General features: G+C 42.4%; 1 protein-coding gene across 2 annotated transcripts; it reads left to right on the forward strand.

The window, feature by feature from the left end:
• The first annotated feature begins 3009 nt into the window (after window positions 1-3009).
• On the forward strand, window positions 3010-17397 carry galr3 (galanin receptor 3). Of its 2 annotated transcripts, none has more exons than XM_002934233.5 (3): window positions 3010-3114; window positions 5377-5749; window positions 15458-17397. In XM_002934233.5, the coding sequence occupies exons 1-3, from the start codon at window positions 3030-3032 to the stop codon at window positions 16263-16265; spliced, it is 1266 nt and encodes a 421-aa protein (XP_002934279.2). In that variant the 5' UTR covers window positions 3010-3029; the 3' UTR covers window positions 16266-17397. The 2 variants fall into 2 exon arrangements, with proteins under 2 accessions (XP_002934279.2, XP_004913937.2); XM_004913880.4 differs by having other exon boundaries at window positions 3014-3114; window positions 5374-5749.
• Window positions 17398-18610: the final 1213 nt, after the last annotated feature.

The following is an 18610-nucleotide window of genomic DNA, read 5'->3' on the forward strand; positions in this document are numbered from 1 at the left end:
TAAATAGTCGCCGCATATAAATGGTAGCATATAAATAGTGCATATAAATAGTCGCCGCATATAAATGGTGCATATAAATAGTTCGGAAATTCGCCGCGAATCCATTTCTGGCGAAACATTTCGCCCATCACTAGTAACCGCATATAAATAGTCGTGCGAATAAATGCACGCCATGTTAGCCATACATGCCAATACTTGCGGAAAATTACTGTACTGAAAAAAAACCATTTGGAGGCTGCATCACTCTAGGGCAGTGGTTCCCAACCTTCCTAATGCCGCGACCCTTTAATACAGTTCCTCATGTTGTGGTGACCCCCAACCATAAAATGACTCCTAAGGTCATGGGAAATATGTGTTTTCCCAATGGCCTTAGGCGACCCCTGTGAAAGGGTTGTTCGACCCCCAAAGGGGTCCCGACCCACAGGTTGAGAATCGCTGCTCTAGGGCCAACACAGACTTGAATAAATCCCACTGCAAAGTCCATATTGTGTTGCCAAAAGCTCATGAACTGTACTTTTCTATAATTACCGCCTGCCCCAAGTAGGTGTTCATTTTTGCACAGACTAATGCGATATTTAGCGCGTCTAAGTGTTTGTGAATCATGCGTTAGTATTATTTCGGTGCACGAATTAACGCACACGGTAATACTGTAGTGAATTGCGCGCTAATTTTATGCTAATAAAAAAAATAGATATATGGGCATCTGCCCAGTAACAATGGAAAGAAGGAAGGTAGGGTTTAAAGCTATAGGGCATGTTAACCCTTTAGTTCAGTCCTTACAGTTTCTATGTATCTCTGGATGTTACTAGCCATATCCATGAGACTTTACCAGGAACACATTCTAGACATGCTTGCTGCCACTGAACAATACTCTGAGCCTGGTGGCACCTTTAATGGTGCTCCATCTTTAAGGATCATCAATGATATATGCTCAAGGAAGGGTCTTAAAGGCATTGCCTACATGATGCCCGTATGTTGCCCATTTCGCATGTGCAAGTGCAGTATACATAGACTCATTCTTTAAGTACAAGTCAGGGTTACAAGGTACATTGCGGGCAAAAACATTGGCTTTGTGCCTGTTAGTTGTTAATTGCTCCGTGCCCCCATTGTATATGATCCCTATTGCATTCTGCTCCTTCCCCGTATATAAGTGTATTACAATACATTCTGTGCTGAAACTGCAGCCATGCATGCTGCTCGTTCCTTAGTTATATATCTGCCAGACAAATCTGTAACAGCCTCAAACCAGTTGATCCGTAATCCGCCGTAACTCCTTTGTGGCCAGAAATGAATGTAAGACTCTGAAACCAGCTGGCAGCAGCAACAGAGATAAAATAATTTTGTACTGACAAAACAAAAGATACCAGGGAATCATCTGTAATTTCAGCTTTTCTGAGCGCCCTAGTAATATGGGTACTGCTTACAGTAAATGTGCGAAAAACAGCAATTTGCTCGTCATTTTCAGAACAAAAGGCCTTTTCTCGCGCTTATGAGTTTGTTAAGTAATTCTTGTCAAGATAATCTCTATATGGTGAGAAGAGAAGCAATAATACCTCTCTGGAGATGGGGATATTGCATAGTGTGTTGCGTTGGGCTATGGCTCCATACTGTCTCTTAAGGTGCCCATACAAGGGAAGATCAGCTCGCTCTTCACCCCATTTTCCCACCTACCGGTGGGCAATATCAGGGAACATGTAGGCTACAAACGCCAAACAATCCAATTATAATGGCGGCAATGGGGCAGTCTGTTCGGGGACCGCATCAACGAGCCGATGCGGTCCCTGATCAGACTGAATCTTTTAACCTGCCCGATCGATATGTGGCCAATTTCAGGCAAGATATAGGTCGGCCAGGCCCCTCGTTTCTGCCCCTACATAGGCCGATAAGTTGCCGAATCAGTCCAAGGGACCGATAGCAGCTACAATCGGCCTGTGTATGGCCACCTTTAGTCCACTTGGACTTTAAAGACAAACTTTGGTTTAAAGACAAACTGGAGGAGGCGATCACCCAATCTAATGTGCGAGGGAAGAAAACACACGTCATACAGATATGAGAGCCAGAGACATGCAAAGAATCGGAGAGTACTGTGTAGGCTGAGGTTAGAAGCTGTGTACAGAGAAGAACATGAAGTAGACCATGGGGATATTGTGAGGATTGGGAGAGCGGAAAATAACTGGACTGGGGACAAAAGAGTCAATAGCAAAGGAGGGAATACTATGACATAGACAAGCAAAGACTCAGCCTGCCTTCAGGTCATAGGTTACTCACTGAGGTGAAAGAAGCTACTTATCCAGGGACCATCAATTCTGACAGATGACAGAAGGCCTGGTTGAAGTAGAGGAGTGGACCCCCAGATACTGTAGAAGCAAGGGCACAGCCACAGTGCACAATCTCAGACCTGAGCCAGCATCATGGTAAAAAAAAAATATTTATTTTAATTTAAGCAAAGAAAAGAAAAATAAACTGAAGTGTGATAAGTTCAAGTCACAATGCCACATACAGGGAATGAGAGATATTGCTGCTTATATGGGTGGTCATTGGGCCATAAGTTGGGGTAATAATGAAGGGTGCTGAAGCATATTTTACGCCATGGAGGGCCTCAGCTATGCTCCTAAAAGGTGTGTGTTTTTCAGTTTATGACTCCCATACTGAAGTTCCAGTAGGATTCTGGGACTTGTAGTTCAGCAACAGCTGGTGGGTCATGGTTAGAACTCTGTGGAATCTATTTCTCTAAAATCTATTTGTCAGATTATCTGCCAGAGGCACAGGGTCCCAGGTAATGCTCACCCTGCCTTAGAGCCAGAGCTGGTAGAACGAAGCTTGCCAGGTGAAAGGCATAAGAAAGGCATAAGTATGACATACGTGGAGCTAAAGGGAGAAAGTCATAAAGCAAGTGAATCAGAATAGACATGAGGAATGATAAAGTCGCATGACAGACAGTGGAAATGAAAGGAACATTCTGTACACAGGAACAGCCAGTATGAAAAGGTAGAGAGGGGGCATTGGATTCTCAAAGAGGGAGGGAGAGCATGAGTGTAAAAAGAGGAGGGGGAGAAGAGAGAGACTGGCTAGAGAAGGAGAGAGATGGAAGAAGTGCAGCAGCTTATACAAGAGGTAAGGCAAGGCATTTCTCTAGCGTACACCACCTGCCTATACATACGCACTATACATGGGCATAGGAGAGGCACATACCTGCATATAGGTTTTTAGCAGTCACACTCCTCCATGGAATTACAGGGCAAATGCCTGTGCACAATCATTAGCTGATAGGTGGATAGCAGTGAGTGCTTATATCTACACAAGTGGGAAACCAGTCTCCAGACAGGAATATAAGTCATCTTTTATTGTATAGTGGAGAGGAGTGTTAATAAGAACAGATATACCCACATACACACGTGTAAGCACAGCCATAATTATATACTTACTTACATATACATATATTCATATACACACACCTAAACACACAGGCATACATATACACACAAATATAAGCAAACACATAAAGTTACACACAGACATGCATATGCACATATGTATCTATCTATAAGTACACAGAGATACACATAAGGAGACATACATATACACACTTAGAATTGCAGAAACACATATCCACACCCACATGTATATTGTATAAAAGTATAACCCAAACATTCCTGGGACTAAGAACTCAGGGGTTTATGTAACTAATGTCCATATCATTTATGTTACTATACCCATGTATTTAAGTACAAGCATAGCAGATTTACATGTTACTATGCATTTTTGCGTTTGCAGGATAGATAGATAGATTATAGATAGATAGATAGATAGATAGATAGATAGAAAAAAGCATCACTGATATATTATTAAACACAGATCTATCTATCTATCATCTATCTAACATATTAATTACATGGGAGAGTTGCAAATCACGTGTATGTATTTTAGAACGAGCACTTGTGTGTATGAGGCATGTATTTATTTGTATACCTGTTTGTGTATATTACAGCATGTTCATTTGTGTGACTTTAGGTGCGCAGGTGTGGGGGTGTGCTGATACTGGGATGTTTAGTTGTGTTGATTTTACTGTGCAGAGATGGTAATAAACTGTATTGGATTTGAGCATGTAAGTTTATGTTGGTGTGTGAATAATTGCTGTTTTACTGGCTAATGTTTTGCACTATTGTGATGGTATAATCTTGTGTGTGTGCGTGTGTGTGAATGTTTAGCTGTGTGAGGGTGTGTTTGCTGTGCTGGGCTGAGTGCATAACATTGTGTTTCTGTTGGGATTCTTATATTGGTCTGTGCGTAAGGCTGTGTTTGAGTGGGGAATTTAGTAGTGCTAATTTCAAGACTATGTTGAGGTTGAAATGTGTGTGACAATGTCTAGTTATGCTGGTTTGACTGTAATATCTTTGTGTGTTGATTCTTGATTGTACTGGTTTTGGCACATCCAGTTGTATTTGTGTGGGGTGTTGTAATGAGCTGAGCATGTAAGGTGGTGTTTGAGTGGGACCTGCTTCATCCTGTGTCTCTTAACATGGGATTCAAATTGTAACTGTATATATTTATTTATTGCAATGTCTCTGCGTGGAGTTCCTTCAGCTGGTTTTGTCTAAACGTATGCTCCTAAGGGGAATGTTACCCAGCGCTCGGGAGAGCATGTGAGATCTGTACTGCTTTGGTGTGTTAAGCTGGGCTGCTCCTGCCATTTAATTCTGTGTTTTTGGCAACTGTTAATTGTCTGTTCTGAATATGTACAGTTGTGTCTGTGATGGATTGTTTACAATACTGATTTGAAAGAGAGCGCACAAGGGAAAATTCCCATAGTCTGTTGCCAATGGTATAATTACACGGTTTCAAAATCCTGTTACCAATTAGCAGGGAATGTGAGTAAAATGTATCAGGTAAGGGTCCATCCCATTGCTCCCCCTCCCGCATATATACTCACCAACACAATATTAAGGATTGATTTCCAAAAGACAACTTGGCTTCAATAAAATGTTTAAAAAAAAAAAAAAGGCAGCTTGGTCTCTCTGCACTTCAGCAGTGGCTTCCCGCTGTGGTGGTTTGTATTTCCATGGCTGTATGTGAAAGGTTAATGTTTGTGGGTGTATATGTGCAGGAAGGTCTAGTTGTATTGTATTTGTATATTTGTGTAGAAACGGGTTAACTCTGTTGGTTTGGAACTATCAATATTGCAGACAATGTAGTGGAACTGAGCCCCACATGTTTTTGTCCTAAGGGGTGGGTGTGCAAATATAGTTGTGTATATGCTTGTGTGCTTGTCTGTAGGAATGTGTGGGTCTATTGTGCAAATATGGCGGATGGTATTTCTGCAGTAACTGAATTGGACTCTGTTTTCTTTCTCTCAGTCCTGTTCTCTTCTCCCAGTAGGTGTAGTGATTCTCCTTGTGGCTGAGATGTCTCAGGCGTGGAATAGCTCAGTGTCATCAGAGCTCCCTCCAGGCGGGATCATTGTGCCTGTGGTATTTTCCCTGATATTTGCCCTGGGGACGGTGGGCAATGGGCTTGTCCTGGCAGTGTTACTGAGGAATGGGCAGACCAAGTACAACACAACTAACCTCTTCATCCTGAACTTGGGCGTAGCAGACCTGTGCTTTATACTACTGTGCGTCCCTTTCCAGGCCACCATATACACCCTGGATGGATGGCTATTCGGGGCTTTCCTCTGCAAAGCTGTGCACTTCTCTATCTACCTATCAATGTATGCCAGCAGCTTCACCTTGGCTGCCGTCTCAGTGGACAGGTGAATACACTCTATTCAATCCATTTTTCAAATAGAGGTGTGGATGTAGCATTTACACAGCGATACATGTCAGAGTTGGTGCACAAGACTGGCATAAGAGTGACATTCTACCAGTATTTAAAAAAGGGACAAGATCACTACCAGTAACCAGCAAGTCTTACACCATTAGCACAGTTATTTATTGAAAGGATAGTAAGACATGCTATTCAGGAACAAATTACAGATCTGTTTTTTTTCAAGGTTTACTAATGCTAAACAAACCTAATTACCTTCTGTTGTGGGTAAAGGCTATGCCACACACGGTGTTTGGCCAGTCACAGAGCTGCAGTCCAATGTACTCAAGATAATAAATTACATGGGGAACCACAGTAGACAATTACGTTAATAGTTTTTTGAGAAGCACTATTCAGGTATGGGAGCTGTGGGGTTTCTGTGATTTGGATCTTCATACCTTATGGGTGAAGACACATAGAGCTACTAGTAGTAGCTACTTTTTCACGGATACTAAATTCCAGAAAATTCCATAGACAATACTGAGAATTGCCTCTGCTATAACACACGTAGAGACAGTTATCAGTAAATGATCAGCATTGTCTAATTTAGTAGCCATGACAAGTAGCTGCTACTAGTAGCGCTGTGTGTCTTCACCCTAAGGGCTCTGGCACACGGGGAGATTAGTCGCCCGTGACAAAACTCCCTGTTCGCGGGCGACTAATCTCCCAGAGTTGCCTTCCCCTGCCATCCCACCGGCGAAAATGTAAGTCACCGGTGGGATGGCACACGCGGGGCGCGATTTCGCGCAAATCGCCGAAAAAGCCTGACGAGGCAATTTCGGCGATTTGCGCGAAATCGCGCCGCCGCGTGTGCCATCCCACTGGCGACTTACATTTTCGCCGGTGGGATGGCAGGGGAAGGCAACTCGGGGAGATTAGTCGCCCGCGAACAGGGAGTTTTGTCGCGGGCGACTAATCTCCCCGTGTGCCAGAGCCCTAAGGGCAGGGGTGCACGGGGAGATTTGTTGTGCCGTAACAAACCTCCGTTGTTGCGGGCGACCCCGCAATGCCATCCCACCGGCTAGAATGTAAATCGCCGGTGGGATAACATATGCGTCGCATATGATGTCCCGCAGTTGCCCGAAGTTGCCTTGAGAGGAAACTTCTAGCGGTGGGATGGCATTGTGGGGAGATTAATCGTAGCACGACTAATCTCCCCGTGTACCCCTGCCCTTAAAGAGAAGGAAAGGTTTAATCACTGTTGGGCACAATGTTAGGCACCTATCAGTGATTATAATCACCTATCCCAGGCTCAGTGTCAGACTGGCTCACCAGGATACCAGGAAAACTGGTAACAAAGGAGAAATAGATAGAAGAAAAGATGTTAGCATGTAAATAAAAGAAACGAGGAGAATAAAGAGGTTGGACGAGGAAAGGAGGTAAGACAGTTTGGAGAGTGGGCCTAGGGTCTAAGGTTTTCTGGTGGGCCCCTGAGGTCCCAGTCCGACACTGCCCAGGCTGGTACCCCTGTTAGCAGAAAACTGCACTTGCCGTGGTACCTGTGAGGAGAGATCCTCCTCCTGCTTGTTCTGTACTCCCATGGCTGCCCATACACATGTGAAATGCTGAACTTTAACTAAAAAGCCGGCATTTTCACTCTTCTGTGCATGCTTTAGCCCCCAGGATTCTAAAGTAAGAAGAAAGGAGGAAGAGGATTGCTCTCTCTCTCACATACCCTCGGCTGGGGCAATTTTCTGCTAACAAGAGCACTGGCCCGGGGTATCATGCAAGTTATCACAATCCCTGGGGGGGGGGGGGGGGGTGCCTAACATTTGGCACCCTCAGTCAATTAACCTTTCCTCCTCTTTTATGTCTACAAAAAATTCATTTAAACATTAATTAAACCCAATAGGATTGTTTTGCCTCCAATCAGGTTTAATTATATCTTAGCTGGGATCAAGTACAAGGAATTTTTTTGTATTCTTACAAATAAAAAAAAGGAAATACTTTTTAAAAATTTGGAACCATTTGCTTAAAATAGAGTCTAATGGAGATCATCTTCCTGTAATTCAGCGCTTTCTCAATGGGTTTCTGGATAACAGATCCCATACTTGTACCTATACCAGACACTGGTGGCAGGCAGGCGCCACTTGAGAACAATAAAGATAGCATTTCTGACAGTATGTGCTTATCATCACTAGTGTGTGCCATGGGCAGAGCATTGCCCATTCATTCCAATGGGAAGAGGCAATGAAGGACATTTTACTACTGTGGTTCTCCATGAAAGCAAATTCCACGTGAGCCAAGATTTGCTTAATTTATAAACTGGATCAGGCTATGGCTGCTAATATATTGTAACCAGATTTTGGTTGAGCAGTTGAGGATCCCATCACAGGCCAGTGCCTAAACACTAAGCAGTAGGGCTCAATAAACTGTACTTGGTTAGGGAATTGGCTAAGGGACAGAAAGCTCAGAGGGAGTTGTAACTGCACAGTTTCTAAACTGGCACAGAGCTGTGCTCTCCTTATGCTGAACTGGGGCAAACACATCTATTCCCCTATTCTGCAACCAGATTAGTGAAAGGCTATGTTTGTGAAAAGTAGAAGAAAAGTTTTAATAGACTTTAGATTTTTCTCCATAATAAACAGATGGTAGAAATATACACAAGGCCAATACAAATAATAAACAGTTGTTAATTATATTTCATCTGGTAATACTGGAGTAAAACAGCATTCAGCATCAGCATAGGAAGGGTTTCTGAGCTGTAACAGCAGCCGGGTTATGGGATTCCCTATTGAGAGGGGTGATAATGACTTATTCTTTGATGAGGTTTAAAATGTGTGTGATGCCTTCGCAGCCAGGCACCATGTGTAGATATAATAATTGAATATCATTAGTAATTGATTCGGGAAATTATCTTGTTTTTTCCGTAAAAGGGTAAACTGAAGGGAACTGCTAGACACCTCTTCTTCTAGGTGACCCAATACGCACAAATACAATTATACAGTTATCTGAGTGTGTGTGTATGGAGGCCTGGTTATCCTGACCGATACCCATGTATTATGGGCAGGTTTAAAAATTTCATCTGCTGATGCACCATGTTGGTCATAGCTCATCTTTTTTCCTGCTCCTTATGATTGGAACAACAGAAAGGTGGTCATACTGGGTGTGAGGCCCCTCATACACTCTCCATCCATTTGGCCCATGTATTAAGGCTTTTCCTGACCCTCTGTGCTGGGCTTTTACCACAAAATGTTGCCACATTCAGGTAGGGTTGCCACCTTTTCCCTCCTATTGGGGGTGGTGATGTCATGAGGGGCAGGGGAGTGGCAGTTTCAGGGATGGGAGTGGGTGTGTCAGGAGTGGGGTATTTGCATATAAGTGCTGTGGGGAGGTCCTAGTTATAAAGAGTGGGTTGGAGTGGCTATAATGAAGTGCCGCAGGGGGAAAAACTTAGGAAACAGGGGGATATACAAACTTACTGGCATTTATATTGGCAGTAAATTTGTAATACAGGCCCCGGTCCAGCAGGTGATTTATTGGCTAGGCCAGTGAATTACCGGCCGTATGGCAACCCTACCCTCAAGCAGTACAAGCCATTCTACCCTATGGGCCAGCTGGCTAAGATGGAAAGCTTTTCCCACTATAGGTCACAATATCACAATACAAGTAACAATCTAAATCCTTTTCATGGCCATATTAACAAATGTCAAAAAAACTTCCCAGGCCAAGTCATTAAAAATGTTAATAATATTTGATAAATTTGCACATATTTCAATAATCTTTTGCTATTTTCTCACAATTCTGCTTCCCGGAATCATCTCCCTACCACAGCGCTCCCTCTCATTAATTACTGGTTTTCTTTCTCTCCTGAGCACCAGTTTCTTGTTGTGGATGTAGTGCTCTCGGCTTCTGTTTGATGAAGTTGTACCACTGCTCACAGGTTTAATCATTGTAATCACAAAATAGTGCGTGTTCAGTAATGAGCCCATTAGCAGGAATGTGCATTGCCTGGGCAGAGACTGATGATAGCTGTCATAGGCAGAGATAGCTTGTGCCTCAGAATCTTCTCTATCTGCTCTCCTCATTGCTTATCTCTCCCTTTCTCTCCCTCACGGCTTTGTTATTTTGCCAGAAGCCAAATGTAGGATCAGAGGCACCCACAGACACATGATACATATACATGTTTTTAACGTGAATCACCAGGAGACATTACATTGCACTTGGGGACAAGTCGAAGCAACACTCTGCAGGCTGAAGGCACCAAAGTTGGTTTGAACATTAAAGCTATTCAGCCCAGGTTACTACAATTTAGGGGCAATGATATCCTTAATATGGCAGCTGAGGCAAAATCCTGACTATATGCACTGTCAGCAGAACAAACAGAAGTGGGCACAACTAAGTTAGGTAAGCGAACCAGAGACCTTCCTCGCACACCCTTAGCTCTCCAACTCAAATTATGCGCCCGGTGCACACTGCTGGGGGGGTCGGCACCCTCCAAAAATCCAAAATAACCACAAATGCAATGGCACTCAGAGCTTGATAAAGCTTGATAAAGGGGTCACTTTGCCCTGAAACGTTGCACTACCGCAATAAGGTTTGAATTAAAGGGCTTGTCCCTACTGCAGCTCTGAGTGCCATTGCATTTGTGGTCACAGCTAAGTTAGGAGATGGGCATTATTGGTGTTTGTGAAACGTGCACTTCAAGGGTCACTTATGAATGCAAGCACAGTTCCTTTTGTGTACATTTCCTAGCAGTCAGCTACATGAAAAACCCTATTAATTAATGGTACTTGTATCAAAATGTGCTTCTTGCACTTCCAGAAGGTTGCAATTACAGACGCTGGCACAGTCTCTCAAGGTGCCACAGTCCCACACTCCGAATGGACAATTGCAGATTTCTCAGTCCAGTCCCTGGCAATATGTCCCTTCCCAAGAGCTCTTTTAACACCCTATATAGCCCTACTTGCCCAAGTACCCTTTGTATAAGCAGTTGCTCCCATGTAGCACACACATGATCAGCACACACACTGGAGCCTTCCGATACCTTCCCTCAGATGGATCACTCACTGGCGACTCACATGGTGGTAAAGGCATAAAACTGCAAAGCAGAATTCATTCTTTTTATGGCTGGAGCTCAATGTTTCTAACAAGCAGAGCACGCACAGCACTTTCACAGACATCAGCTTACAAGGCAGCTCCTTTACTCACCCTGCTGCCTTTCTTTCTGCTCTCTGGCTCTGGCTGGTTACTGCAGCAGGGGTTTCTTTATAACCTATGCTGCCTGTGGTTTTGGCTCCAAACCCTCTCTCCCTTTGGTTTCACCTTTTTTTTCAGAGGTGCTCTTGGGCTCCCAGCCAATCGGATTTCTCTTCCGTCTATAAACGGGCTGGATGACAGACAAAAAAAACAGGGGAAAAGGCTCTCTGATCTCTTACACAGTGATTCTGGAATCATGAGGAAAATGCTGCATCATGGAAAAAAATGACAATTGCGCTCAAAATTGCACTTTGTTCATTACATTTGCAGTCATAAATGACTCCTATAGCGGTACAGCAGTAGGGCTCGTGGGCACCTCTTCTTGAGATAAGGATTTATGAAGTATGAATGCAAAAAACTGGTTGCAAACGCCTATGGTTTTTATGCTTTGCACCCTGCCACGGAGAGCAAAGACCTGCGCTTCCCTATGAATACTGCCTATTTAGAGGCACAATGGTAAATGAGGCCTACTCTGTCTGAAATTTGGTTCTTATTCCTATATCATGGTAGCAAAATCAGCTGCCCCTTTAAAGGGTAACTCCACCCAAACACAACTTGAGCTTTTTTAAATGTAAATGTAATTTCATGCAACTTTGCGCAAAAAATGTGCAGCATTTTCATGATTTTCAATGTAATAATATAGTTTGGAAGAGTTACCTAAGCCCCGCCCCCTGTTCTCCTGCTGATCTGGCTGGCTACTAGTCAACTGTCCTCAGCCTGCCTTCAGCCTGGATCCTCCAAATCCCACAATCCCCTGCACATATGATGGTAATAAGGAAAGTAACATCACAGTGCAATGCATTGTGGGTTATATAAGCTGTGCTGTCTGTAAGTTGTGGAGAAGTTGTTACAATTTGTTACATCAATGTTTTAGTCCCTCCACCCCTGCCAGGAACTATTTTGCAGCTGGATTTCAGCATAAATTGTACTGTTTGAAGGAACAGATTACAGGGATAGGTATATTAGGGGTTTCTGTGCTGTGTGGGGCTCTAACAAATGTTGGCCCAGAAGCCGGAGTTCCCCTTTAAATAAAAATCATATGAATGTCCTTCAGTTCCATTGGCTTTATATAATAAATCATCTCCCATCTGCAGCTTGTTACCCCGTACAGTCGCTCTGATTTCTTTCATTTAACACAATAGCTGCTTTTCCCTTTAAATCAATTTAGTCCTTTAAAGGTTTTTTCACTTCACCTTGAAAGGAATAAGTGGGAACTGTGGCTTAAATAAGAGAAACTGCTTCTATATCAAAGGCTTTTGTGCTTAATGTAGCAGAATGATGTGGTGCAATTAACATCTTGGTAATATTCCTATCAGCTGTGCCTGAGATAAATGTTTGGTTCTCAGGAAATGAATAAACAAGTTTACTGCACAGACTTTATACAACAGGTATTTATTCCTGACCTTATACTTTAGGCGATGTACAGATTCAGCCAAGTTTCTTTACCGTGTTGTCACATTATGTCTTTTCCCGTTAACACAGGGGGAAAAATATACCAAAATTCTCCACTAGGTGTCTGTGGCATTTTCTATTGTGTTTTGCTGGCAAGTCTTTGCACTCAATCGCCATCTAGAGGTAAGATTTAAAACTCAAAAATGGTGTCTGGACATGATGAGACAAAATGTGAAAGTTTGCTGGCTGCATCTGTAGTAGAAAATAACAGGGTAGTACTAAGACTAATACTAATCAATACTAATTATCCGAGTTGAGGAAGACTGGTCTCATTCACCATCTGTTTTACCCTCCCATCTAGATTGTAAGCTCTATGCAGCAGGGACCTCCATCCTCTTGTCTCTTTGACTCTTAATTTATTGCAACTGTATCTTGTATTTATTGTTATACTTTGTATTTATCTATTATTATCTTATTAACACCCTGTTTGTATTAATGTATTCTACTGTACAGCGCTGCGTACATAAGTAGTGCTTTATAAATAAAGATATACATACATACATGATTGCTTGTATGGAGCAAGATGAGCCTACGCTATTGTTACATAGTAACTATGAGGTTGAAAACAATTATCAAACCTAATTTTTACAAGTTGATCCAGAGCAAGGCAGGTAAAACTCACAGCAAATGACCTTCTATTTCAGTTCACTGGGGAAAACTTCTCCCTTTCTCATATGACAATGGCAATGAGACAGCTACTTGAAACAATCACTACTAATTTTGTGTAATAAAGCCTTCAAACTATTCTTGAACTGAGCCAGTGAATTCCTCATCACCATCACTCTCGGCAGGCAATTCAATAACCTGTAACTATTACCCATAACCGAGTAATGTGCTGATTGGGAAGCGTCATTTCTTCTTGTCACCTGCACTGCCCTTGAGAAGAAACCCTTTGTAGGCAAATCTTTCCTTGATCTTCTACGTATTTATGCATGCTGATCATGTCCCTTTTTAGGAGTTTCCTGTCTAATGAAAATAACTATTGTAAAGCATTTGCTATAAATCGCATTTTATAAAGCCTTAACCTGGTTGCCTTTTGACTGTTCTATTTTGTTTTGAAAGTTGGTTGCCCAAACTGTACTGAAAATGAGGTCTTGCCAATGGTTTGTGCTCAGACAGTGTATCAATTCTTTTGCTTTCAATGTTGGACTGGGGAGTCAGGGACCCACCGTAGCTGCTGCCGGAGGGAACCCCACCCTAGTCGCTTGGTCCTGCTCCCTGCTCCCCCCATGATGTGAATTGCACCCCCTCCCCCCAGCCTCTTTGGGGTTGGGGCACCTGCACACATACCCAGTTCCTGCCCGGGGGAGTTGACTTGGTCGGCGGTGCCCACTAGGTCTGCGGCCAACAGAGTTTTTTCCTGGTGTTGCACCAGCCCAATCCGACCCTGTTTGCATTATAATATTATATCTGAAACTTATTGTTGCTATAAGCTAGGTATCAGCTTTTATTTGCTATGAACCAATGTACTAAATCAGAAGTATCTAGCCTGTATTCTTCTGACAGACATTCTACTGATAGCCAATGTGGTAATTTAGACCTTGTGCAGCATCAGTTGCCTTCTCTAAAGCAAACAGCGACCGGGACTGGAGATTGTAAGCACCTAGAGGTCTCTATATGTGTTTAAAGGGGTGGTTCACCATTAGGTTAACTTTTAGTAGAATGGACAATTCTTAGCAACTTTTCAAGGCCTTTATATTTTATATGTTTTTTTCATTATTTGCCTCTTTCCAGCTTTCAAATAGAGGTCACTAACCCCCGGCTGCCAAAAAAGCTTGCTCTGTGATGGTATAAAATGTTATCATTGTTGTTACTTTTAATTACTTATGTTTCTTTTCATGTCCCCTCCTTTTCATGTACCAGTCTCTCATTCAAACCACTAATTTTGGACCCTATAAAGCACATAACTGCTGAAATCCCAAACTAGAGAACAAAACATAATGCTATTCCGAATGGAATTTATTCTGGCATGGGGTGCAGTAAGTAATGCCACTGCAACAAGTGTATGGATATCTTTTCCATGCGTCCCTGCTCCTAGCAATGCACCATGCCAGAGCTTCTTTCTCTGACTGACACCTTTATATAAGCCAAAAGGACAGTCATGGACATACTAATCAGTGTTGGGCCTGTGACCTGCAGACTCTAATAGAAATAGAGATTAGCAGGATGTTAACTGTAAATAATAAAGATATTTTCTTTCAGTCTAAATGTCATGGCCTCTAGGGTTAATGAATAAAAGTATTAGAAGCTGTAGAACTGAAGAATCAGGAGATTTAGAGCAGACTAGAACATCTAAATCTTCGGTTTACGGCATGGCACCAGCAGAACCAAATCCCTCAGGGGATTGGGAATAGGTTTTGTACTACAGCAGCTCTACTATTCTGTTATCCAAAGACATAAAGTCCTCAGCATCTATAGATCAGCATAGAATAAGGACATCCATGATATCTCTAGTGTTCTAGTGTGAAAACTACATGTTGCAGTACCAAGTGCAGACCAGACACAATAGTATACGGCCACAATCCTGGGGTAATTGATATTAATTTATGTGTTCATTAGCAGAGCTAAAATGAACATAGCATGTTTAATGGGATTGTTTCTGCTATTAAAGTAAAAATAAATACAGTGAAATCACTTTTCTTTTTCTCAATACAAGAATATTAATAATGTGCAGCTTTCCTGTTTTTACCTAACCTGCAAGTCTGCAAGCAAAGGAAAAGGGCTATTGAATCAGGAGGTACATTTCAGTGTATAGAGGAGAAGGAGAAATGATCTTTATGTAATTTTGTGAGTACCCTGTAGTGTCCCCGAGCAGGGCATTTACTGCCCAGAAGTAACAGTTGCTGGGAGTAGTGACATTGGAGAAGTTTTGGTTGCATGGTGCTATGCTGAGTGAAACTCAGGCCTCTGAACTAAAGTGCATAAAAAGTGCCGGTGTAATTGGCACTGGCACTTAGTTTCTAGTCCTGTTCTCACAGTGCATCTTTTCCTCTTCTACCAACAGGTACCTTGCCATCCGCTACCCACTAAAGTCTAGAGACCTTCGCACCTCTCGAAATGCTTTAGCTGCAATTGGAGTCATATGGGCCCTCTCCATACTTTTTGCTGGACCTTACCTGAGCTACTACCACATAATTCTGTATAATCAGGTGCCCATTTGCATTCCCAACTGGGAAGACCGTAGAAGAAAAATTATGGATGTCTCCACCTTTGTCTTTGGGTATCTACTACCTGTACTTATTTTGGGCCTGTCCTATGCCAGAACCATCTGTTTTCTTTGGACCTCAGTCGACCCTGTGAAGACAGCCTCAGAATCTCGGAAAGCGAAACATAAAGTAACCAAAATGATCATCATTGTGGCTGTGCTTTTCTGCATCTGTTGGCTTCCTCATCACTTAGTCATCCTCTGCTTCTGGTTTGGACACTTCCCTTTCAACAAAGCCACCTACGCATTTCGCCTTGTATCCCACTGCATGTCCTATGCCAATTCCTGCCTCAACCCCATTGTGTACGCTCTCATCTCCAAGCACTTCCGTAAGAGATTCAAGCAGGTTTTCACTTGCCTTCTCACCCAGAAACGGGCACGTAACAAGGTCCATGCTGTTCAGGCAGCCAACACCATAGCTGGCTTCTATGCCGGGCACACTGAAGTCACTCAGGTTCAAGAAGATAGTGGCCGTGGAGGTAGGGCAGCCAGGGAGGAAGGTGCAGACAGTGGCAGCCCAGAGGACTCAGTAAATCAGAGAATGGAGGGTGGGAGCTGGTGTACACGACTGCCCAAGTCTGTAGGTTTTGTGACACAAACAGCTTAATTTTATGTGAAAAGAAAGAAATCCAAAGGACTGATGTTGCATTTCAGGTGGGTTATCAGAGTTTACTCTTATAGACAAGTTGCTAATGCATTGCACGCGGTGTAACCCATGATTAGAGTGTAAGCTTGGTGCAGATGCCTAGTGTTGCCTATACAAGACTGTGTAATTAAATAATTTTGAAAATGATTAAGAGCAAAGAGCAAGAAGTGGCAACTCAAAAGCAACTGACAAGTACTCTCTGATGTGACCTTCTGTTTCTCATTGAGAAGGAATAACAATACCAGATCTCCAGTATTCTCAGTGTTCTGCACTAAAGCCTGCTGCTAAACCTGATGGGAAAAGTGCAATAATGTAATGTACTTACCAAACTAACCACACATTCACTTCAAATAGCCGGAGACAAAGCTCTTCCCATTTTTCATTTTTAAATAAACGCGGAATAAAACTGATGGCTGTTCAGTGATATTATAACACAGAGCTTATAATCTTGATTAAAGACAGAAGATGCCTCGGCAGAGCGCTGAGCAATCCTGATGGCCTTATAAATGAGGATTACAATGTGTCTCCGGTATCGTGTGTGACTCTAAATAAGCATGAAAGTAAAATCATTCTGGGCCAAGGGAAGAGGAAAAACCTTTTTTAGCAAAAATATTTTTGTGGATTGCAAATGTCATTTAAATAAAAATATTCCCTTTGTTAGACACGGTTTCCTATGTAATAACTGGTGAAAATAATAGGTATTTAAATGCCTAATGGCTTCTAGGAATGACAGCGGAGTAATTAAAGACATTTTATCTCCTAATGGCCTCACACCATTGGAATCCATGTTTAGTTGTGAGTAAAGCACTAATGACTTCTTGTTGGAGTGCCTGACTAATACATATGTGGTTTAGGCTTTTGCTTTCATTTTCTTGATGTAATACTTCTGTACCTGTGTGTATACAGTATGTGTATGTTTATTATGAGAGGGTTGTGCAATGTGTAATGAAACCTGGCGGAACACCCCACTTTCCTTCTTCTACCACCTTTTCATGAGTTTAGCCCTTCTGTCCTCTCCTCCCATCCTCTTACTGCACAAAAGCCCTTCTGGCCTGCACATCCTTGCTAATGTAAATAAAGTGGATATGACTCACTTTTCCTTTGCTGGTTTTTATTTGAACATGCAACAGAATCAATAGAAACATTTCCTCTTTCAATATAATGATAATCTGTAGTGACCAAAGGCTAGTAATAAAATAGATTTTTATTAATCCACTATTTTTAAAGTGGTGAGTCAGGATCCTCAGAGGGGCAAGTTATTGTTTGTGAAATAATACCATTCAGTTTTTTATTGACTGGGCCTGGGGGATTTCTTCCTTTATACCAGCGGTTCCTGAACTGTGGGGCTGGCCCCAGGGGGCTAGATAAGTGGCTGGGGGCTTAGCCTGAACGATGAAGGTCAACTACAGTGAGATGTGGAGGTGAGCACTTAGTTGCTGTACTATATTGTGTTACTATGTTACTATGGCTGTTCATAACACGAGTTTTAACAGATGCAGTTATTTATTTCATGATGAGGAGGTAAATAACAAACTGGGGTAGACAGGTCTGGCATAACATAGCAGTGGTACAGCACTTACAGAACCCCCCCTATTTCTTTGGGAGTGCCCTATTTTTGGTGGCTCTCCCCTGGCCTCCCGCCCCCCCCCCCCCCCAGCAGCATTCTATTGGTAGTTTTACCTACCAGAACCTTATCTTATATAACAAGACTCAGAGATAGTTTAGCAGAAATGGCTGCTTTATTGATGAAAATACAGAGTCCGGGGAAGTGTTCAGCCACACTGAATAACATGTATTACAGAAGGCTTCAGAATGGTTAGAACTTTTTATTACCAGCTTATTTAGCATTCATTAGTACCAAGTTATATGTGAGAATCTCATTGGTTAATTCTAACCCACCCAAAGTATCCCTTTAGCCAAATCTATTCCACCCAAAGAAGTTCAGAATTTACATCATGGCTGCTAACTACTAAAACTGCAGGGCAGAGATAAGGGGAATTATCTTTTGTTCTCTACACTATTTGCCTATACAAGGAATGGTTTATGTATCTGTATTATTCATATAAAACCTCTGTATTATTTAATATATTTGTATATTAAGTATCCCAATATATCTCACCTGCCTTAGGTTGTCATGAAACCTATGGGGATCTTAAGCCAGTCTGATGTACTGGACTGATAGCAGAGTGATGCTCTAAAATGCCATTTGTGGAATTTTCTTCCTGAAGCCGTTGAACCATCATATACATTAGAATGGGTTTGATGATTCTACAGCAATGAAGAATCCTGACCAGACCTGGATCCAG

This window comes from Xenopus tropicalis, chromosome 4, assembly GCF_000004195.4.
Source record: "Xenopus tropicalis strain Nigerian chromosome 4, UCB_Xtro_10.0, whole genome shotgun sequence".
Taxonomy (NCBI): Eukaryota; Metazoa; Chordata; class Amphibia; order Anura; family Pipidae; genus Xenopus; species Xenopus tropicalis.

Bases quoted from the DNA above. Each gene is read 5' to 3' on its own strand.
- galr3 (XM_004913880.4), top strand. From the start codon at position 3,030: ATGAGTGTAAAAAGAGGAGGGGGAGAAGAGAGAGACTGGCTAGAGAAG. The intron at 3,115-5,373 runs GTAAGGCAAGGC...CTCTTCTCCCAG, and splicing joins TGCAGCAGCTTATACAAGAG to TAGGTGTAGTGATTCTCCTT. The intron at 5,750-15,457 runs GTGAATACACTC...TTCTACCAACAG, and splicing joins GCTGCCGTCTCAGTGGACAG to GTACCTTGCCATCCGCTACC.